At 39.6% G+C, this 24,586-nt stretch overlaps 1 protein-coding gene across 1 annotated transcript; it reads left to right on the top strand.

Moving 5' to 3' along the window:
- Positions 1-9,084: 9,084 nt before the first annotated feature.
- Positions 9,085-20,409, top strand: CCDC195 (coiled-coil domain containing 195). The gene is made up of 3 exons (XM_023642425.2): positions 9,085-9,349; positions 14,974-15,220; positions 20,025-20,409. Exons 1-3 carry the CDS (start codon positions 9,085-9,087, stop codon positions 20,155-20,157), a joined length of 645 nt encoding a protein of 214 aa, XP_023498193.2. The 3' UTR covers positions 20,158-20,409.
- The last annotated feature ends 4,177 nt before the right edge of the window (positions 20,410-24,586 follow it).

Here is a 24,586-nt window from a genome sequence, read left to right as displayed (position 1 = left end):
CATATACTGCCAAGGTGACATTATTCTCCCTAGTTCTTCTAATGGCAGAAATTGGCCCTAAAGGAAAACTTTGTAATGGTGTACTACATGAGCCAATGGAACTCGACCCTCTTGGGGAAAGAAAGAGTATCCTTTCGAAAGTAAGGATGCCCTGACGTAGACGTTGTAGTCTGTTTAACACCATTAGAATAAACGAGGCCAAAGCAGAGACATCATGCTATGCAAGATTCTAGTGAAACTGGAAATTTTCAAGTCTCGTTTCATTAATAATTAATGTTAACAAAGTTCAGCAAAGCCACAATACACAGACTTCTTTTCATCTATAAAATAAGATAAGCAATACAAAACCAGACTCGTTTCTGGCAAATTGGCTTCCTAGAGCAGAAGTGTTTCGAAACAGATTACTTTTTTTGCTATTTCTACAGCAGTTTTTCTCTTAGGAATAGAACTGATGAGTAACGGCCTCCTGGACAGGCACAGCATTCCGCTGACTCTGTGAATAATCCTCACAGAGCTGTACATGAGGATGGATGATCCCAAGAGCATCATGTGCTCGGAAGGAAGACTCTCAATGCTCACAGACTGTTTTCAGGGTTTTTCTAGCCCAACACACCTGAGAGATCAAAAGGGATGGTCCCCACTGGCCACAGTAGCTCCTTGTGACAATAATTTTCAGAGAGGAAAGAGAGTTTAAAAACACAAGCACACAAACACACTCAGACAGCCTAAGTTGAGAATCACTGTTTAGAGAAATAAAGTTTTCTTCAACAAAAAAAAGGACACTGAAAATATGGACTAGATCAGGGAATTCACGAGGCAGTGAGAGACACTTCTTTCTTTGTTAAATTGTTCAACCTTCCTATAGGATTTTGAGGGAGCAAGGGAGGTGGGAGGAGAGGGAGAAAGTTCAGGAAAAAGGAACTGTCTGCCACGGGCGCCAGCCTGACCAGCACGGAGGGCTGCTGTTAAGTGCAATAATTTTGCATTTTTCAGACTTTATTTCAATATGGTTTTAGTTGATTTGCCTATGAGTATGTACATACACGCACATATGCACATATACCCACACAACCAAGCTGCCTAATATAAATAATACAGTCTAGAACAGTGTTTTTCAAAGGAACTTCCGGGATGATGGACATGTTCCATATCCACACTGTCCAATATAGCAGCCACTAGCCACATGCAGCTTTTGATCTCATCTTAAGATTCTCAGTTAGTTATATCAGCAAAGACTCTTTTTCCAAATAAAGTCACATTCACAGAGTCCGGGGATTGAGACGTAGACACTTCTTTGAGGGGGGCCACCGTTCAACCCACTCCAGGTACCACACAGGCCTGGTGGCCATGGAAGGACTCATGCAGACCTCCCTGAGGGAACCTTTGATGAGGAGCATTTTTGCCTGACTGCCCCGCTGAGCTGCCACATCTCCAAAGCTGCCCATTCCCACCTCCTGGGACTGCTCCAGGCAGCGCTGAACCCAGCAACATTACTAGTGCTGGAGATTCCTGCCCAACACAGGATTTCTCTAAGGAGTAGCTTTTACTTGGGCACTCCACATTGGCCTGGCCAAAATTTCCTCAAGATGGTACTGCATTCTGATGCTCTTCCCATCCAACGCCTCCTTCCCTCGCTCCCTTACTCTCCCTGCTGATTTCTGACCCTTCCCCTCTTTGTCCTTCACAGGCATTTCCCCTAATAAACCTCTTGTATGTCTAAGCCTGTCTTGGCTTCTGCTTCTTCAAAGAGTAGGACTGGCACAGTCAAGTACTGGGAATGAAGTGGTGAACAAGTTAAGCCCAGCCCCTGCCTTCATGGAGTTTGAGATATAGCAGTAGAGGCAGATAAATAAGAAACAATTTTTATTACCAGTTTGACAAGAGTTAGAATGGAAATGTATGGAGTTCCATGAGGGGATGTGCTGGGGTCTCCTCAGCTGGCTCAGAGTAAGCATCTCCAAGGGAGGGTACTTAACCTGGCACCTGAAAGATAGGTAGGAACTTTCAGGTGAAGATGTGGAAGGAGTTTTCAAGCCAAAAGCAATAAGATGTATAAAGACCCTGAGATGAAAAGGACCTTCATAAGTCTAAAACAGGTCATTATGGGGAGAATACGGTGAGTGAGGAAAAAGATACGAGAAGATGATGAGCATGAAGCTTGAGAGGTAAGCAGGGGCCAGGTTAGTTTATTTAGTCCTCACGAAAGGATGTGAACAGATCATAAGTTCACCATGAACAAGGAGCAGGATAAATAGTGATAAAATTCTATCAGATTTTACTGGGGCCAGCTCAGCGGCAAGTAAACTTGCTTACAGTTGCACAGCAATTCAGTGGCAAAGCTTGGATATCAGACAGGTTTGGTTCCCCTAACACCATGTGCCTTTCCATCTCCCCTCTCTTCTCACCTCTGAAACCCTTTCCCTGCATGTCTAATGCTAGATAGCTGGTAGAACAATCAACCGGCCATCTTTACTTTTAAAACTTGATGTTACTCAACTAACATTGATTGAAAACTTCTTAATTTCAGAGCACTTTGGTGTGTCGGTCATTATAAACTCATCTAATCTTCACAATGATCCATGGAGATAACTGCCTTCATGTCCCTTTACAGATGAAGATACAAGCTCAGAAAAGAGGAATGACGTGGTCTTCAGCTGAAGGTTCTTAGAGCCAGATCCTTACAGGATGTCGTGCCTGGAAGCTTAAACTTGGGTGTCAGTAAATCTTCACCAAAGTGAGCTGATCTTCGAAAACTAGTTCCTTTTCTGGTCCACAGTTTCTCATGGGAAAAAGGAAGGACTCTGCCTCCTGGAACTCCCACGCATTGGGAACCAAGAGAATTTATCCGTTGCCTCTAACTTGTTCTGTTGGATCTGCACATTGTATTTAGATGGTTGAATGAGTTACTCATCTTTAAAAATGTGGCGATCTCTCGTAAAATCTGGGTTGCCAAGTTCTCTTGGAAAGTCTAAGAACTGAGAGCACTAGAGCTGCGTTCCTTCATGGCAACAAATGGCTGGAGCTGAGTAGTTGCTGAACTCAACGTCTTCATTCATTTATTTTACCTGCCTCTCTGTGTAAGACATTTGATTTCTAATTTATGCAATGCTCATATTTTATGAGTATGACGCCCAGTCCATTGTATTAGTTCAAATTTTTTACACACATGCCAGTTTCAAGGAAGCCTTGAAGTTCTTATTCTCATTGGAAACTCATCACAGGCCAGCGGTGGCCTATCTGATGGCAGATGTTCCTTCCCACCTCTGTCTCCAAGAGTCTCTTCAAGTACACAAAGCTAGCCAAGCCAAGACCATCTCACATGCGGCTGCACAGGGAAGCTGCTGATCTCTTTCAGTGGACCCAGAGCATCCTTAAACATGCTTCTCACAGGAATGTCCGAATTTCATGGACGCCATGCTCATCAAAAACTTCTCATCTCCTCCCTCCTTTCTGCATAATTGCTCTGCCACTGTGTGGTACTTGAATGTCAAAACAACAGAGAGAGGGCAGACTGTCAAATCTGCTCCTGAGTCTGGGCTCCTTGCAACACCAGATGCTTCCAATCACCTGGGAAATCACTCTGACAATAGCTACATATCAAGTTCAAGGTCAAAGCGGATTCTCAGCAAATGTTGCAAAAGTAGAATTTCTCAGCAGCTGTTTAAATAATTTATAACAGCAGGATGTATGCCTGCTGGAAAAGTGAGACATAAGCTTTCATGTAAGTGACATTTTTCTATTATGTCTTAGAGGGTAAGGCAATTGGGGATGTCCACACAGAAGGACATGGGCTCGAGTGATGATGATGCAGTCAAAATCCTTGAGTTCTAACCTGACCTTGCTAGCCCTCTGTCACCGACTAAAACTGAAAGTTCTGACAGATAAGGAAGCCATATGTCACCTCTGCACACACCACATTCCAGCAAGGAGCAAGGCATGATTTTACGTTCAGAAAAAGGATATGCTGCGTCATCATTTATTTGAGGAGGATCCAAGGAAGGCACTTGGTGCCAACTCTCTGTTGTCTGGAAAGCAGGCATCCTATTGCAGCTAATCTCCTTTTTTAAAACTTTGCCCTCAGATGTGGGAAGAGCCAAAGTGACACTGTGGAAGTACTCCATTCCCACAGGGCCAACTCATGCTGGAGGCTGCCGGCGGGAGGTTTACTAGCTGATGCACAAGACAAGGGAATGTGATGTGTTGAGTCTTCCATCACAAGGACAGTCAGGACCAGGGTCCTAAGGAAGGAATGTGCCTGGAGTGTTAATGGAACCGAGGCCAGTGTGACCGGGGCAGAGCAGAGTGGTGGAGCAAGGGCGAGTGGTAGCAGATGAAATGAGAGCAGAGCCAAAGAGATCACATAAGACCTTGTGGGTCACTACAGGGACTTGCCGTCTACTCTCATAAGCTGGAGGATCACTGGAGGCTGCGGGTCAGAGGACTGACTCATACCAAAACGCATTATGTTTCACCACTAGGGCAAATCCACTTTTTCAATTGTCAACTTCATGAAATTTAAATACAGATCAAGTATCTCCAGTCAAAAATTAGCTTCTGAATTGTGGGCTGTAAGTATAAAATGCACACTGGATTTTAAAGACTTAGCCTAAGAAAAACTATGTAAAATATCTCATTAGCAATTTTGTATTTATTTGCATGTCAAAATGATAATATTCTGGGGCTACTGTGTTAAATAAAACATACTTGGGGGGCTGGACCCGTGGCCGAGTGGTTAAGTTCACGTGCTCCGCTGCAAGGCAGCCCAGTGTTTTGTTGGTTCGAATCCTGGGCGCGGACATGGCACTGCTCATCAAACCACACTGAGGCAGCGTCCCACGTGCCACAACTAGAAGGACCCACAACGAAGAATATACAGCTATGTACCGGGGCGCTTTGGGGAGAAAAAGGAAAAAAATTTTAAAAATCTTTTTAAAAAGTTAAATAAATAAATAAAACATACTAAAATTAATTTAATCTGTGTCTTTTACTTTTATAACGTAGCTACTAGAAAGTTTGTAATTACATATGTGGCTTACGTTATATTTCTATTGGACAGTGCTGCTCTAGAACAATTGTTTGAAAACTGCAATATGCATAAGAATAACGTAGGGAGCTTCTGACATTGCAAATTACCAAATCTACTGCAAGAGAGTCTACAGTAGGTCTAGGGCTGGCCCATAGACCTGCATTTTAAGCAAGCACTCCCTGGTGATGCTGAGGGGTCTGAAGACCCCTGCTTTAGAAATAGGGCCCACAGTCTTGATTTTGGTAGTTCAAGAAAAAGACCCAAAGCCCCAACAGGGAGTCACAATGGCAATGGCTATAGCTCTACTATATGCCAACAACCACCTGCTCTGCCACCCTTTGGGCTGAATCCTCAAGCCAGTTTCTTTACCTGGATTATCACCTGTCAGCTATTGCCATGATCTTCAGATACTTGTTTCCACCTGCCAGGCAGGATTTCCCAGAGTATGCCGTGGGAATGACATCAACCCCACTCACCACTTCTTCCTCCTTCTCATGGGACCCAACACCCCATTTATTCCACTGAACGGGTTAGTTCCCAAAGCAGGACTCTCTGAGCCTGGCCAGTTCAATATATAAGACACCCACGTCCTTCAAAGTAAATCACAAATAATTATAGAACCACCAATCTTAGCATTTATATAAAAATTTGCTAATTCGAAGCAGCGTTCACACATATATCAAATTCTTAAATTATTATGACAACTGTTAAAGACTAAAACTAGTTTGGTAAGGAAAAATTCAAGTTCTCACTAGGCATTTGACTTAATCACCACTTGACTTAATCAAAAGTGAACAAAAGTCCAAAGAAATTGCAACGTCAGTTCATTTTATTAAATTTCTTTCAAATTATTTATTTTACTGTCATTACTTAATTTTTTCGTTATATAAGTCTTTCATGTAACTATAGAATTTTTTAAAAATTCAGATAGCATACAAGGGTAAATAAAAATTATCCAAAATCTTACTACACAGAAATAGAAATTGTTTTCCTTTGGGATGTTTCTTTCCAGTCTTGTCTACATGGTTTTTATTTTAGTCTATATGCAGTCGGATATACTACTTTTTTACTCAACATTTTCAGATTCATATAACTACTTCATATTTTATTTATTCATTCTCCTCTTTTGAACATTTAGGTTATTTCCAATGTTTTGCTATTAAAGTAATGTGCAAGGAGCATCCTTTCACAAAAATCTTTAGGTGTAATTTACTTTCTTAGGAACAGTCTAGAAGGTAGAATTAAAGGTCTACAGTTAAGAACTTTTTAAATATAGTTTAAAGCTTGATAGTTATTTAAATTACTTATCAAAAAGATTTTTCAATTATTAATAGTCTTTGCATTAATTTTATTCATTTTTCAAAATCTTTGCTAATTTGTTTGGCCCACCCAAAAATAAGTACTCCATTGTTTTAATTTGCAAAATTACTAGTGACGTTAGGTTTTTTTCACATTTCCTGCCTTTTGGATTTCTTCTAAGAATTGTCTGTAACTTTGTCCTGTCTGCAAATTTACCAATATTTGCTGTTTTCTTTATTATAGTTTCATACTATATTGAAAATTTTAATAAAGCAAGAACCCAATAACTACTCTTCATTTGCACACACTTCAAAACTATTGTCTCCAGATTATCTTTAGAATGATTTTATCAATTTCTTTTTTTAGAAAAAGTCCCACAGAGATTTTAATTGGGCCTTCACTAAACCTGTAAATTAGAAATTCAATTAAGATTTTTTTTAAATATACAGTCCTCTCACCAGGAGCATAGTCTCCGTTTTCTTAAGTTGTCTATCACGGTAAAACATTAGATTTTCTTCATTAGAAACCTTAACAGACTTTTTTAAAGCTAATTCCTGAGTCTTTTATACATGGAGGCCCATTGTCAGTGGAATATTTTTCAAGTATTTTTTTCTAAATAGTTATTAATAGTATTCTGGAAAACTGCTAATTTTTAAATATTTACTTTGTAACATCGAGGTGGATTACAAAATAAAAATTTTGGTTCACTTCCTTGGGCTTTCTAGATATGCAGTCAAATTGTCTATAAATAATGGTAACTATCTTGTCGTTTTCAACAGTCATACGGGTCATCTTTATTTCCTGCTTTGTTGCACTGATTACAATTTCAAAAATAATTTTTACTGCCCGCTTTTGTGGAATATTTTCCACAAAACACTTTACAGAAGCTGTGGCAACATATTCTAGGCTAGTCAAATGCCTTCAGGCATTTAGACATTTAGACCTGTGCCTCCTAGTTCAAGAGGCCTATTGATAAATGGAAACGTGTTCAAAACAGAGTGTCCATGATGGAGTTGAGGCCCTCAACCCACATCAGATGATGAACAGTGGAAGGAATTGAGAATGTTTATTCTGGCGAGTAGAGACTCATTGGAACATGATAGAACAAGAATTTTCATTAAAACAAGGATTAGACGTGTGACATAACCTCTCCAAAGAGAAGAAGTAGGAACACATTACATGGGGGCCAACGTCTGGTCAGGGTAAGTAATCTTAATTAAAAACAAGTTACATGGAGGCCAATTTCTGGTCAACGTAAACAATTTTAATTAAAAAGTAAGTAGCACACCTTGATAGGAAGGAGACTCTCTTATCAAGGGACAATACTCAAATATACAAATATTTGTACAATACAGATACAAACGTATTTAATATTTCCTTACAGAGACATTGTGGAACAGATATGAACATCTGAGAGGTGGTTAAATTGGATGATCTTTAAGAGTAAGAGTAAGATCCATCTTACTCTATATTCCATATTTCCATAACCCACTTTCTATAGCTTCTAGAGTGTCCTGCACATAAATGTTTACCGAAATTCATTTAAATCCAAACAGAAGTAGTATATCAAAAGAGCCTCACTATTTTCTTAGACTGACTGTTTAGTAAGCACCTCCTAAAATTTAAATATATAAAATGAATTTATGTGAATAAAAAAGGAACAATACTTTCTCTAACCACTCTTTCCACCTGAAGCCTTGGATCATCAACAAATATTTTTTAGGATAGGCAAAACTCATCGATGCACATAGAAAACAGAAGGAAAGGAATGTACATGAAAAACTATCACCTTGAAAAATATCCTAATCCTCTCCACCTTATTGTAAAAGAGCATTTATGTTTAAACATTAATTGAATTTCCAAACAGCTACTGCTATCAGAGCATATGCTATTGAGATTCATACTTCTCATTCCCAGCAAAGAAACCTCTTCAGGAAATAGGTAAGGAAAGCTATTGACTGTTGCGTGTTCTTCTCATTCAAGATTCATGTTCAACCTGTATCCTCTTACATTCCCAAAATATCCCTGGACAGCCTTTGCCCAAGCAAACACTCTAAAACCAAGTAATAGCAAAATGCTTAAAAAATAGAAAACCACTGAGAAGTGATTATACGGTCCTTGACCTTATCTTGAGGGATTTAGATGTAATTATCAACATCTCACTTAAATAATCTCACTGCAATTCATATGACCCCCCTATGATTACTGTTACCCTTAATAAACAGGTGTCGAAATTAATAATTTCCCCAAAAAGTACAGAATCATAACATTTTACAGAGAAGAGAAGGCATAACGCTTATGTGCTAGTTTTGACGTACTTGTAACAGTCAGTGAGTCTATGAAATATTTGATGCCGGATGGGGAAACAGCAAAAAAACTGAGTGGCCGGTAGGATGGTGAGTTCATGACAAAAACGAGAAACTCTGTTCTTCACTGGAAATTTTTCAAGTGTTCTCCTCTCTTCAAACACAAAGCAATATTCTAGAACTGTGGATTGATATGAAATGAGAGATACAAAGAAAAGCTCTGTTCTGAAAAACAAAACCCGGAATTAATAAGTCATGGAGATCCTTTACCTCCCTTGACAGCCTAACTCCCCAGGTGCTGAAAGATGGCACAGAGAAGAGTGACATCTATTGTTCAGGAAGGTTTGTGGGCTGGACCAACCAGTCCCACTGAGTAGATTGTGAATTTGGTTCGTGAGCAAAAGTTGACCTGTCTCCCCAGAAGAGCGCACCAGAGCGACCCAAGAAGAGGCGATGGAAGCTAATATCCAGCTCATGAGAGTTATCCAGGAAATGCGGGCAGAGATCAACAAGCTGGAGAAAGAGAATCAAGCTCTCCGGATGAAGCTGGCTTCAAGCAGTCAGAGAGCCCCAGGCTCAGGGGGAGAATCAGGAGATGAAAGGGAGGAGGAAGTCACAGACCTTGACAACCTCAGAAAAGCACCTGGACAATCTCCAGCAGTCCTTCTTCATGGTGGTATTTCCACTGATTCAGCACCAGCTATGCAGGAGCACCAAGGTACCCAACGTCCATAGCTCTTCTGGGTGGCGCCCATCTTTGCAAATGTCTCCACAATAATAGGTTTATTGCACGTATCACGTAATTGCACAATTTGGTATTAACAGTGACGAGTTCTAATCTTTTTCTCCTAGCAGATTAGCTTTGAATCCCTAGGCAAAAATTTCCTTGGTGTCTTCAAGTAACATATTTTAGCAACATTAAAATTATTTCCAGATATGCCTGGATACGAATGACAGGTTTGTGGAAATCAGTCACATTAAAAACAATGCGTTGGGGCCGGCCCCTTGGCCGAGTGATTAAGTTCGTATGCTCGGCTTCGCGGCCCAGGGTTTCTCAGGTTCGGATCCTGGGCACGGACATGGCACTGCTTGTCAGGCCATGCTGAGGTGGTGTCCCACATACCACAACTAGAAGGACCCACAACTAAAATATACAACTATGTACTGGGGGCCTTTGGGGAGAAGAAGCAGTGGGAAAAAAAAAAAAAGAAGACTGGCAACAGTTGTAAGCTCAGGTGCCAATCTTTAAAAAAAAAAAACAACAACGTGTTTTGGGGAAGGGCCCAGTGGTGTAGTGGTTGGGTTCATTTGCTCCACTTCAGCGGCCCGGGGTTCAGAGGTACAGATTCTGAGTGCAGACTTACACACTGCTCATCAAGCCATACTGTGGCGGTGTCCCACATACAAAAAATAGAGGAAGATTGGCACAGATGTTAGCTCAGGGACAATCTTCCTCATCAGAAAAAAAAAGTTTTTTTTTTCCTTCCTTGACTTCAAGCACTTAAATGCTACATAATAGAATACTTAATGTGTCCAGGTCAAATGGCATGCTCACTTATTAAGCTAGAACGATATTGCACAGTAGTTAAGTGTATGGATATCGGAGTCAGACAGATATGGTTGCAAATGATTTATCACTCAGCCACTTGACTCAGAGCTGGTTATTAGAAATCTTTAACCTTTGTTTTCTTCATTTGGAAGTGTTTTGGTACCTATTTCACGTGGTTGTGAGGATTAATTGCAACAACATAGACTGAATGCTTATACAGCACCTGACAAACACACAACAAATAGCAGATAGTGTTTCTCACCCATGTTTTACAAAGAACTTTCCCGTCTTGTATGAAAGTACATTGCACATGATGCCCCCTACTATTTAGATTGACGACGTCAAGATGCAGGGTCAATATCTGTTATATTCTAAAAATCAAATCTCTCACCTTTTATGGGAAAGAATTTTGACTGTGAAGACTAGACATGAAGTCAGAAACGAGCAGAGTAAAAAATACGTTCTGCATTTAAGTTGTCAGTGCTTGCCTCCACACAGCATATTCAAAGAAAATTGATATACATAATGAAATACTCAAAGCTCTTAATATCATCTGTCAAAGGCTTCGGGCAATGCTGTTCAGAGGTTCTGAACAGGTGGCAATGGAACATGTCATATTTACCGGTTAGTTTTCTCTGTTGGAGAGGTCTCTCTGTATAGGGGACCCTACATTTGAAAGCTGAGAACAGATTCCTATGAGGGTATTTTCGCTTTTTTTCAAGTACAACTCTGGATCTGAGTAGTTCTGTCTGCTGGTTATTTAATAAAACTGAAAGAGTAACCTATAATGAGGGTAAACTTTCTCCTGGTGAAAAAGAAATAGATATGGACATTTATAATATATCCTCACTCCAAGGTTCCTCAACCTCTATACTCTTGACACTTTGGACTAAATAATTCTGTATTGTAGGGGTCCGTCTTGGACATTGTAGGACATTTAGCACTAAATTCCAGAAGCACGTACCTCTCCCCTCACTCATGACCATCAAAAGTGTTTTCACATATTCTGAACGTCGCCTAGACAACAAAATTTCCCCCAGTTGAAAACTTCTGTCTTATGCCAAAGGTAGACAACACTCCTATTTTCTACGCTGTTCAGCTGAATTATAAAGTAAACTGGGTTTTAGTATATCCTGTGCTATTCTAAAACAAGTATTACACCGTTCAAAGAACAAAGAGTAACAAACCTTAAACTCTTAGGGCCTGAATGCCATCAAGCTTCAGGTATTAATAAGAGGTAAACACACTGTTGATATCATACTTCTTCAGCTTATGGATGGTAACTTCCAATAAGAATATTAGCATTAAATTTGAAAAGGACTGGTAAAAAAGATTTGATGAAATTTGGAGAACTCTTGCCAGTTGTGCCAATAAAACACAGAAAAAACATGATTTAAATTTGTCCTTGGGAGCCTGGTTGAGTTACTTCAAATAATATTTATCTCGGGGCCGGCCCGGTGGCACAGTGGTTAAGTGCGCACATTCTGCTTCAGCGGCCCGGGGTTCCCCGGTTCGGATCCTGGGTGCAGACATGGCACTGCTTGGCAAGCCATGCTGTGGTAGGCATCTCACATATAAAGTAGAGGAAGATGGGCACAGATGATAGCTCAGGGCCAGTCTTCCTCAGCAAAAAGAGGAGGATTGGCAGCAATTAGCTCAGGGCTAATCTTCCTCAAAAAAATAGTAATAATAATAATATTTATCTGTTTCTTATATGTGATGTGCTGTTATGAGAGTAAGTGACATAAGTAAAAAGAACGTTGGACTGAGCATGAAGACACCTGAGTTGTAGCCCCAGTTTTTCAATAGTCAGTCAACATTGGGTAGGTCACATAAAATTTCTAATCTTAGAATCCTCATGTAAAAAGGACTGGATTGGATGAGATGCCTTCTAAGACCCATTTCAACTATAAAATTCTGTGATTCTATGAATGTAACATGCTTTTATGATCACTGTTCTCATCTGTAAAATGGGGATGGTGATAGAATCTATGTCATAAGGCTGTTGAGAGGGTTAAATGCGATAGCACAAGTCAGCCTCAATATGAGTTACTTGATAGTAGTCTTGTTAATACCATTGGATATGTCAGAAAATATCATTATTTGACTTGAGTATATTTTTTATTAGCAGTTTTAATAAGATATTGCTAATGTCGATCAAAATTCCTACTTGCCACTGAATCATAGCCATCTGATACTGAAAAGGAGCTTTAGAGATCATCCCTTATTTTACGGTTGAAAGTGTAAGATCCAGAGAGATTAAGCCACTTGTCCAATCCTCTTTTGAAAACAGAATGATATAAGCCTATTCTTTCAGAGAGAATGATGCAAAATCAGAAGTGGGAGCCTCACTTTAAGAAAGGGAACAACTAAAGAGGACCTGGAAATGAGTCACTTGGAACTGAAAGTTCTTCTGTTTGTTCTGTGATATGTGAAGTGAGAGAAGATGAGATTTCATGAGTGGAGAAGCTTGTTTCCATATCATCCACCTGAGGACACAGCTGTGCTGCAGCCAGGGACAAGGCTGCTTGGGGATAGATATCTCTTTTCTATCTCTCTATCTCTATCTCTCTCTCTATCTCTAACTTTATCTTTGTCTCTATTACTATCTCTATCTCTATATCTGTTATGATGAGAACACAGAGCACCTGCTCGGGGTGAATCATGTTGGATAAATGCTTGTGGAAGCATCTATCATAGTGTATAAGCATTTGGCAGATATGAAATCCAGCTCGCCCCTCCTGCCCTGTGCAACCTCACCTCGGGACTATTAGGGAAGAGGTCATTTGCTACAAGGAAGATAAAGGAAACAACTCTTTACAGGGAACTCCCAGCATTGCTGGACTTCTGATTTTCTTCGATCTCCTCATATGCTTTGCTGACAAACTGCATTTGACAGTGATCTTTGAAATTGTGTTAATAACACCACGACGCTGTGTTGAATCTCCTTTCCCTTTTGTTGATAAGAAACTAGAGGATACGGACTACTCGTCACCCAGGGAGATGAACAAAGAGCCCATTTGCTAATCAGTCAGCTGGCGTGTGGGTCTCAAATAAAAATAAACTTAACATTGTTATCATCAGCGTAATTTCCTCTGTTGTGTTTTCCTGCGGTTCAGTATAAAGAGATTGCTTTATAATCCTTTTAAACAGAAACTTTCATATTTGTCAGTAGTCATAAACCTATTTTTAGATAAGTATAGAAGCTATATATCATGGCCAAAGGAAGCATTTAGAGATAATTTATGAATAGTATTGCAGGGGCCAGCCTGGTGGCACAATGGTTGGGTGCAAGCGTTCAGCTTCCGTGGCCCGGGGTTCACCAGTTCGGATCCCGGGTGTGGACGAGGCACCGTTTGGCAAGCCATGCTGTGGCAGGCATGCCACATATAAAGTAGAGGAAGATGGGCACGGATGGTAGCTCAGGGCTAATCTTCCTCAAAAAAAAAAAAATTATGAATAGTATTGCCGTTTATATCACTTCTGATAGATTTGAACTTGAACTCCCCTTCCAGACTCCTGCCTAAAATTCAGTCATCTGCTCTTCCAGACTATAAAAAGCCAGGACAGCCTCCACTTTTTGCGACGGCCATAATAATTAGCTGTCTGCAGACATGGGCAGCAAACTTAAATAAGGAGTAATTGTGCTTCGGGCACTCTCAAAACCTAAACACAATGCAGAGCTTTCTTACACTTCCAGGCTAGTTCATTGCAAAGCTGTGACAAAAAAGAATAAAAGATTCAACAAACATTCATTAAGTGCTCCAGAAAACGAAAACCAACCCATGAGGTCAGTGTTGTCAGCCCCAGAGGTAACAACTGGATGTTGAAACGGAGGTTGAATGACAGGCCCCAGGTCAGAGTTAGTACAGCGTTAGAGCAGAGATTCAGACAAACCGAGACACCCTAGAATAAAGCTCTTTTAATCAAGGTGCTTTAGTTATAAGGAATGGAGAAGATTTGATTTATCTCAAGAAAAGAGTTTATTGGAAGATACTAATGGACAGAAATTGAATAGGACCTCAGAAACTAAGGCCATAAATCTCTCCTTCCCTCTCAGGAGCGCTCCAGTTTCCCACACAATACATCTTTGCTTCTTTCCACGTGTCTACTTTGCTTTCATCTCTCATTCAACAGCCTTCCTTATAGTGACTGTCTCAATTAAAGCCAAGACACACAATTAGAGGCCAGTCAGCAGCAGCCACTTCAATCATTTGCGGCCATTCATGTGATGAGGAATCGTGGATGAATAGGTTCTTCTAGAATCAGGCGTGAGGAAGCTGTCCAGAATTGGCATCTCTAGAAGACCCACGTTCTTCCCATTTTAAAGTCTTGTTTTATTGTCTAGGTCTCTAGTCAAAGGCTGCATTCTCAGAAAGATCTTCCTTGAGCACACTGTTATATAGCCTCCAAACTCCTTCTCTCATCTGTCTCTATCCCCTGGCCCTTATCAGCCTTATTTGTCTCTCTAGAATCTATCGCTACCTGAATTTCATCATATATCGTTTGTCTATCATCTGTCTGCCAGACAAGAAGGTAAGCTCTATGCAGGCAAGAATTTTGTGTTGTTTCTTACCACATCTCCATCTCTTAAAAAAGTGCCTGGCACATGGTTGGTACTCAATTAGTACTTGTAAAACAAATCAATGAAAGGATGTCTTTTATGCAAAAAAAAATCAAAAACAATCATTTTGTTGAATTCATTTCCGTAAAATACTACTCACGTAATTTCTCTCTGGTGGATGTCATTAAAGGGAGACTTTTTTAACTTGAATTTTGTGTCTTCTGCCCAGGCAATGTGATGATTGTTCGACGCTATTCCGTTTCTTCACCAATTCATTCCTTTGCTGCGAATGATCCCTGGAAAGCTGGGAAAAAACATGCAAATAATGGAATTCTAGAAGCTCAGGGAACAGTTCAATCCCTGGCCTGTTCTTCAATTAAGAAGCAAGACAATGAAGAGAAGATGTTTGCAGCAGATTCTTTTACCAGCAATGGTTCCAGCCAAAGACCTCGTCCTGAGCACACTCTAGGTTGCAGGTAATGTACAATCTTCCTCAAGCTGGTTTACAGGCACATGCTGTGATGGCTATTGGGAACGCTCCTGGATAAGCAACATCTTATGTAGTGGAGGAAACAAAACCAAGTTGGATATTGGGCCAAATAATTTCCATCTTACTTGCGTCCATTTCGGGAATCAAAAGAAACAAATTCATTTGAGGTCAAATGGCACTTTCTAATAGATGCCTTTAATAAGTAGAACACTTTAATTAGTCTTCACTTACTCAGCAAGCATAATGAGCATACTCTGAGCTAGGCACTGGTGATACAAGAGTCGGCAAAAGCAAAACGTTCTGTTTGAAACTTTCATTTAGTGATAAGGACACACAAGTAAACTGACCACTACAATAAAGTGTGTGTCAGGGAGAAGACACAGCGACTTTAGGAGCCAAACTCAGACTTCCTCTCTGAGAGAGAATAGTTTTTGTGGAGGAAGGTGCCTTAAGGGGCATTTGGTGGATATTAAAAAAGACCCTTTAGGCATAATTCAAAAGGGCCAAGAGACCGAAGAGAAAGCGAACCTGTTCTGCAAAATACGTGAATTGGTATTTGGGGAGTTACGAGCAGCCTGAGATTGGGAGGGATTGAAAAAACATTTGAGAAACAGCCTGGGAATCTTTAAGAGGAAAGTTGGCCAGTGGCCCCTGGAGAGCCAAGAGCATGTTCACAAGATTGTCAGTATCAAGCATAATTTGTCTGCTGCACTATGCTAGAGCATGACTTCCACTCCCCCATGCTCTGCGCTGCTACCTGCCACTTCCCATTTAGGCCCTAACTCTAGCAAGCATCTCTACACATTTATCTCCCATGAGTAGAAGGAGGAACATCAAGAAGAAGGGATCTGGGTTTCAGGATCAGCTTATCACAGGGAAGAGAAAATGGAACAAATGAGGTTGTTGAGAGAATAAGTGAGTCATCTAATTCAGCAGTGGCGGAAAATTAAATCAAGGAGTAACCATAAGTAATAGGCCGGCAGGAATTCTCATAAATATTGGCAAGAGCACTGGACTTCCCACAGGATGTGGAATATGAAGGTTGGGCCAGTTTCATCTGAACTTTATAAGACAGAATGAAAATTGTGTTTCACTTGTAGAGAGTTCCTATTTTAGGAGCAGAGAGAGTAACGTAAGTCATGAAGGACGGCTGGGTTTAGCCAGGCAAAGAAAAATGGAAAGGTCACCCCAAGTAGAGAAAAACAGACAAGAAGGTAGAAATTATGACTGTGAGGAAACCTGAAAGTAGTGAAGTGAATGACGATGAGAAGTTAGCAAGATCCATCATAAAAGGCCTTCCATGGAATGCTAGGAGTATGTGCTCTATCCAGTAACTATTGGAAAGCTCCTAAAAAAGGTCTCTATGAAAATTTTCCAAATACAGAAATACTCAGAAACTAATGTTACATATACCAATGTATTTATCTGTAAGCGTTTTGTCATGTTTTCTTCAGATATCTTTATATATAAAAGAAAAAAAAATGTTCTTCAATAGAGAGAAAGGGCCCGTATCTCTCTTCCCCAGTCATCCTAAGGGGCAAATGTTATCAGGAGTTTTGTTTCTCTCCTTTCAGTCTATTTTCTGTGCTTTCATTACATACATTCTTTCATTCTTCAAATACATCCTGGGGTGGACTACGTGCTGGGCAGCGTTCCAGGCCCTGAGGATACAGCAGGAAACAAAATTTTCAAAACTTTCTGCCTTTGTGGAGCTCTTTCCTTTGTAACATGATAATCAATAAATAAGAAAATACAGGGGCGGAGTGTTAAGTTCACGTGCTCCACTTTGGCAGCCCAGGGTTCACCAGTTCGGTTCCCAGGTGGACCTACACACCACTCATCAAGCCATGCTGTGGTGGCATCCCACATACAAAATAAAGGAGGACTGGCACAGATGTTAGCTCAGTGACAATCTTCCTCAAGCAAAAAGAGGAAGATTAGCAACAGATGTTAGCTCAGGGCCAATCTTCCTCACAAAAAAAAAAACCCATAAAGTGTCTATTATGTTAGATAGTAACAAAGAGAAAAGTAAACCAGTTAAAACGAAAAAAAGAAGGTTTAGAGGATCAAGCATTGTTGACATTTTTAATGTCGTAGCCAGAAGATGCCTCCCCATTTGAGTAAAGAGGTGAGAGAGTGAGTTCTGAGCATATCTGGGGGGAAACTTTCAGGCATTGAGAACAGCCAACGTGAGAGACCTGAGTGGATGTGTAACTGGTGTTTGAGGAGGGGCAAGGAGGCTGGGTGGCTATGATGGAGTGAGCAAGCGAGAGAGCAGAGAGAGAGGAAGGCAAAGCACTAAGGGGTGGCCTTCCACTCCCTCCCAATGACACTGGAGTTATTCCAAGTAAATTGGGGCATGTAACATACTCTTCATTTAAAAAGAAAGTCATGCTGGGAACTCTGTTTTGAAAAGACTGTGGGAAAACAATACAGAAAACAAGGAGACCAAGTTTAACTCTAAAAGAATAATCTAGGCAAGAGATGATCACTTCTTGGCCAAGGGTGGTAACAGAGCATGTGGTTTCTGGATATGTTTTGAAGGTGGAGCCAACAAGATTTATTGACAGAGCAGATGTGGGACATGGAAACAAGAAGTATACACCCAACCATTGTGTTCCAATGGCCACGTGCTTTCAAAAGCAAAGAGGGAAGAAAGACAGAGATGTGTCCTTTGCTTAAAAAAAATTATATATATGTATATATAATTACATAAGATTATATATATAATTATACATAGTTATAGAAAAGCACTAAACGTTCATTGTAAAATTAACTGCAAATTACAAAATATAAATGTAATACACAAAATAAAAAGTAGGAAAAGAAAAGTCTTCCATAATCCCACTATCTGAACAGCCACCATTTAGATTTTAATGGATGTCTTCGCAGGCTTGCATCTACATAGTTTAAAACTGTACAGTGCATGTATTATAAGGTTTTACTTTTTGCACTTAAACCATTACATGCTCACGGACCTAGAATGCTAACTGAGAAATATAGTCGTATTAATTTTCCCATTTCAATTTGTATTATTCTCTATGATAGTTTGGGAAGCTAGCCAATGTTTATAATATATTACTTTTCTGAAGCAAAATGTTTTCCAGCTTCCAAGCTGCCAACGAATAAACTATTAGAACACACTCCCTTTCTAATTTGGAATCTACTTTAATTTGAAAGATTGAGCCAATTGTAGGATTGTGTTAAAACAAGAAAGTCAACAATGGCTTAAAATCAACAGCTGGGTTGGCATAAAATCCAGGAGAAACTGAACTGTTGAGTAGGAATTAAGCATGTATTTTTTTGTGTGGTCCTTTTTTACTTTATCTTTTACTTTCTCAGGGATTAACTAGTAAAGTAAAATGTCATTACGTTCTTCCTCTGATTTTTTGGTAAATTCATTTACCTTCTAATAGCCTTGAAGAATTTTACAAAGACTTATCAAGAACCAATTTGTCTGAACTGGCTTTTGAATCAATCAGACGTCATACCTAATTTGCTTGTGAATTTTCGCATTATTATACCAAGAAAGTATTTTAAAGAATAATGCCAATGTCGATATTTCTAAGAACCAATGCTCTCCAGAAACTAGAGATAGGATTTTAATTTTTCCTTAACTTTGACATATAAATCCAATCTTTTCCTCCTGCGTTCAAGAAAAAAATAATCTCAGGCTGTTGAAAAGATTAGGGAAAGGGGTCTATCTAGACAATTAAAATTAGAAATGCTATTTTATTCTATTTTATTCATTTTACAGATAGTAGAAACCAGACGCATTAAAATAAATGCATTCTCTCCTTTTCCTATAGTGAAGTGGTTAAAAAGGCAGCCTCTGGAACCAGATGGCTAAAATCTCAACTCCATCATTTACAAACAATGCGGCCTCGGAAACGTTAATCGTAGGTCCTGTGCTATAGTTTATTTTTTTGTAAAAAAGGAATTGTAATAGCAGTGACCTCATCGTTTTGTGAAGAATAAATGAGATAGTGAAGTGAGCGCTTCCTAAGTGGCAGAGCAGTTATTATTTTATCGATCTCAACATATGGAACCACTGGCCTTCCTCCCGAGGGAGGGAGCAGATGTGTTCCCCGAGATGCAGGCCACTAAAGGCCATTCGGTGAAATTATCGCCTTATCTAATAAAAAAGAAAAGAGAGAGAGAGAGAGAGAACAAAATTGGAGCAAAGGCAATGATTTTCAACACCGTTCTTTAGACTTATTCCTGGGAGCAGTTTATCCTGGTTTATGTCAAAATTCTATATAGCATCGTGAGAGGGAAAAGGAGAAGTGGGCAAAATGAAAAGATTTAATCCCTCAGATAACACTGGGTCATTGCTGTCTCTCTTCTCTCTCCTTTATTGCTCAGGCATGCTGGATATTCAGTTAATTCAAAGCCCATAACTGCAGATTGATCTGGATTATAAAACAGTCGCCTCAAATTCCTGCTTCATTTCAACTGAAGTGCTGTGCTGTGAAAGGCCCTTTGCGAGAGATAGCATGATATTCTTCAACTTTAAGCATCAAGCCAGTAATCTTCTGACATACAGATCCTCCTCAATAGTTTTAAATTTTAGCTTATCAGCACTATTCATTGGGTTTATTAAAAGACCAATTCTAACATGTATTCCTGCATTGTTGTTGAACAACTCAACAAAAAAAAATGATGATATATTTACAAGGAGCTTTTAAGACTTTAGGTCGTATTTAGTGACTTGGAAAAAATAATAAATGTTCTGTATAAAGGCTCACTAAAAAGTCTTATTTATCTTCCCCTTACTCTGCTTTCTTTAGGGACAAGGTAAAGACAGTCAGTTTCCTGTTGCCCATGGACATGTCTTCATCTTCCAAAAATTCAAGATCTTTCAAACACTCAGCAAATCAGACCACAAATCAGCTAAGTACCATTGCAGAACAGGATATGTGAGATGGTGAAATTTAAGAAACAGTTGACTCCCAAGAGATGGGGACACCAAGGCCTTGCTTGGTCAGTGTACCCCCCTGCAAAGAGCTCTGGCCAGATGCCCAGTAAGACACACAAAATACTGCATGTCGGGTCAATGGACTTGGCCAAGAAATAGAAGCAATTACTTTATGTTGTCGTTGAATACTAATGTCGATGTGTGTACACTGGCTATTGTAGTTTGTCTATGCAGCATGCGAGCAATTAAATGTAATTAAATTAAATTGCATGCTAAGTGTTCATTATCTGCCTTATGCCATCAGGAAATGCTGCTGTTCACATTATAAGTGTCACTTTCCAGATGAAACTGTAACAAATCTAGGAAAAAAGTTCTATTTTTGATTAATGGCATAGAAGCAATATTCATTATCCTTATAGTTAATTGCGTGTTGATATTTCACTGACACTAGCTCATTTGGTCTTTCAATATCCTGTGTCACTGGCACGTGAGCATAAACACAACAGACTCCCATGGTGTACATTGTGGGCTCAGGGCAACTGTGAGCTGGCCACTGGCAAAGACACTAAACCTACTTGGAAAGAGAGACAAAAAGGTTCAATGATCATTACTTAGGGGTTGGAAATCTCAGAATTCCCTTCTTCCTAAACCGCTAGTCAAGAGAACATCTCCCCTTCCGGGTTTATAACAATTGTGTTCTAACACCAATACCCTTTTTCAGCAAATATCTTATATTAAAATCTCCAGAGTGTTAACATGCAGATTCCTGGGCCCTACCTCAGACCAACTGAACTGGCTGGAGAGTTTGGGGGGCAGGCAGGGAGAAGACAGGAATCCACATTTTAAACAAGCTTCTTCAAGTAGTTTCTGCCATCCAGCTATGCTTGCAATCCATTATTGTAAAAACTAAGAAACATAGTCCAGGGCTCCCCAAATCTGGCACCACGTTGTTGTGTAAGCAATGAACCAAGGAATGGTTAGGAACAGTCCAGTCCATTTCTAAGAAAGGATTTTAATAGTCACAGACAGACTCCTCAAAGGGAGATGGGTGAATCAAAAAATATCCTGAAGTAACAGCCACATAATGGGTCCAATGCTTCTTTTATTTATGGTATTCATTTAAGATTAACAGTATTCTCAACATTATAACAGATGTACAATAGGGCAAGGTTACAACCAAAGGGGAAAGACACAAATGAGATGTGAAAACTCATTCATCTGGGAATAAAGACACACATGGAGTAGATAATTAAGCTATTAACCTATCAGATTACCGGCATTTTTAGTTTATGCACAATTATTTTCTCTGCATTTTACAAAACAGAGAATTTTGTGTTAACATCAGTTAAAAGAAACATTTCCCAAACAATAAAGAAAAAAAACAATAAATCACAACCACTCAAATTACAATGTTACAACTGGCAAAGTTACAATGACAAATTACCTCCAGTGCCAAGCTCGATGACTAGCACGTGACTGGCATTTCGTGCATGTTGCATGAACTGAACTGAATTAACAGTCGCTTGAGTCTAACATCGCCCAGTAAAAAATACCACGCCATCGAATTTTCAACTTTGGAATGAAATCATCTCTGTTCCGTAACTCACAACAGTGTTTGATAGCAAGCCCTCCGAGCATATTTTTAAATATAATGAACTACAAAGAACATGAAATGTATCTCAGTCGTTCTCTGATAAACCAATTGTATTTGTCTTCTATGCCCCAAATTTGTGTAAGTCAGGAACTCAAGTGCCTATCAGAGACAGGCAAGTAACAGAAATGAACACCGGCTCTGCAGAACAGACAGGTGCCCGCCCCATGCAGAGGGAGCTGCAACTACTCACCTTCCTGAAGCCATGTGGGAAGGCAGACACTGTATTCCCGCATGTTCTATCTTCCAAGAACTGTTAAAATCTGCATTTTTGTGCAAAATCTCCTGATTCATACATACTGGCAATTTTTCACTTTTAAAACATTGTGTTCAATTTTTAAAACATGTGAAAACCAAACACAGTATGTCTAGGGACCAGAGCTAGGATACCAGATTTCGACCTCCGATTTAAATGCAATTGCTTAAACATGGAGATCCAAAGCAAGCAAGTGGATCTGGACAGCTACAATGTGGAAAATGGAAAGGGGAGAAGACAGTTTGAGGTTGCAAAAAGAGGATAAAGTGGTCCAAGAGGTGAAGTCTACTTTGATAAAAAAGGTGAAGTTCTATATCTTCACAAAAATGTAACCTAATCCAGAGTCAATGCACATTTGCTACAGAACCAAAACATAATGTGAGAAAGCATGAGCTGAGTTTTGCTTTAAAACTTTTTTTCATTAAATACTTTTGTCTATTTTACATTTTTCACTTGCACAGAACTCTTGGTGTAGGGAGAGATTATATATAAACAAAAGCAAACAATGTGGCTGACTTTTCTTCCTTTTGGTGAGGAAGAAGATTTTGAAGTCACAGGATCATAGAATTTTCCAGCACAACTCTGGTTCCGGGCCACAATTTCAAAGAGTAAGTATGGCTTAGGGAAGTTACTCGACCAGTCTGAAGTGCCACAGTTTGTAGCAAAGCCAGAGCCAGAACACATATCTGCTGACTCCTCCTATAAGAGCTCCATGCTGCCCCCCTAATTTTCTATGTTAAGCCAGTCGTTAAATTTAAAACGTCTATAATTTCAGGCATTCTCAACAAATGAAGATGATCTCAATGTTCTCAGTGTCCAGGGCATCAAAGGATTAAATGAGATCGCCTCCGTGGATATATTGCATAAAGCACTAAACAAATATGAGACACTGTTATTTTGTTCCATTCAAAACAGACTCCTAACATATGGCTAGTTTTAAATCAAGGTGTTAAACTGACAAAAATTTATATGTGAAATTTCTAGCTTTTGTGTTTTTTAGCTTTTGATTTTCTCTCCGTTAACTTGATGAGCTATCAGCTAATAGATGGACAGCAAGACACTTCCCTAGCATTCAGTCATGTACTTTACCTGTAAAGAAGAGGAAGAAGAGAAAAGGGAAGAAGGAAGAGGAAACCGGCCCATGATGAATTCTTAATGGCCACCAACACTGCCAATAATGGCACAAATTAATAACTCTGGGTGATGAAAGCCAAAGGTTAACAAGCACATCGATCTATTTTCATAGTACACCAACATCTGCCAGAGCTATTTGCTTTCATAAAGTTGGTCTCCTGCAGGGGCTGGCCCCGTGGCCGAGTGGTTACGTTCGCGCGCTCCGCTGCAGGCGGCCCAGTGTTTCGTTGGTTCGAATCCTGGGCGCGGACATGGCATTGCTCGTCAGACCACGCTGAGGCAGCGTCCCACATACCACAACTAGAAGAACCCACAACGAGAAATATACAACTATGTACTGGGGGGCTTTGGGGAGAAAAAGGAAAAAATAAAATCTTAAAAAAAAAAAAAAAAAAGTTGGTCTCCTGCAAATTTTCTTTTACAAATAAGCATATGGAAACAAAGGAAGATTTAAAGGATGTTTTCAGAATCAAACGGCAAGCCCCTGGCGATTTTTCTAGCACCTCAATTCTCTCTGCTCTCATTTCCTTGAGCTACTTCTAATCCCTAAGCTGTGAATCTAGAATAAACTTACCCAGAAAGATAGCTGTGTACAGGGACAATGTGAAACATTATGGAATTCATTTTATTCTTTAGTTCAAATTCGAGTTTATCCCCCAGAAACCAGATCTTGGAAACCTCTAACAATCTTGGCAGACACAATCATTGAGCTTGATGTTTTTGCCACTAAAATAAAGAGCAAAATACAGCAGTCCCTGCTGATATTGGAAAACCCCATCCGTAGAACTTAAAGGATCTGATAAAACACTCTGGGAGAGAAATATGGGATTATTGTAATCAATAAATAATGTTTAGTTATATTCCTTCCTTAAGAGACTGAGTTCTGCTGCCTGCAGCAATACTTAATTTTTAAATATCAAGGCAGGGAAATATTCATTCATTAAAGCTGTGTTTGAAAAAGGAGAATATTCTTCCTCATACAGGAATGAATAAAAGACCTGTGCTAGCTTTATTTCTTCTTTGATTTCTGCCTTTATCATTAGTGCCACAAGACAGTCAAAATATTTCGTCTACAATAATCTCTTCACAGTTAGTTTTCCAAAAGGTAAGAGAAGAAAGACCTAATTTATCCAATCCCATACATACGTACTTAATAGGTTGACATTATTAAAATTACTTTGAAAGTTGAATTTGAAACAATTCATCCTGAACTCAGAGAGACATTAACTTGTTCCTGTCCAGGTTTTACTACAAGATAATTCTCTGTGGCACTCAGGTTTACACTCAGGAAATAGCTCCCCATTTTTCCCTTTCCTTTCACTAGAATTTCTCCTCCTGCAGTCACCTCAAAATTCTTACACTTGAGTTATCTGACTCTGAGGACCAATTAAAT

This window comes from Equus caballus, chromosome 6 (genome assembly GCF_041296265.1).
Source record: "Equus caballus isolate H_3958 breed thoroughbred chromosome 6, TB-T2T, whole genome shotgun sequence".
NCBI lineage: Eukaryota > Metazoa > Chordata > Mammalia > Perissodactyla > Equidae > Equus > Equus caballus.
Note: the sequence above shows the minus strand (reverse complement) of the source record. Positions and strands in the feature narration are given on the sequence as shown.

Coding starts and splice junctions, on each gene's coding strand:
- CCDC195 (XM_023642425.2), top strand. CDS start 9,085: ATGGAAGCTAATATCCAGCTCATGAGAGTTATCCAGGAAATGCGGGCA. Junction 9,350..14,973: donor AGCTATGCAGGAGCACCAAG/GTACCCAACGTC, acceptor TCTTCTGCCCAG/GCAATGTGATGATTGTTCGA. Junction 15,221..20,024: donor GAGCACACTCTAGGTTGCAG/GTAATGTACAAT, acceptor TGCTTTCTTTAG/GGACAAGGTAAAGACAGTCA.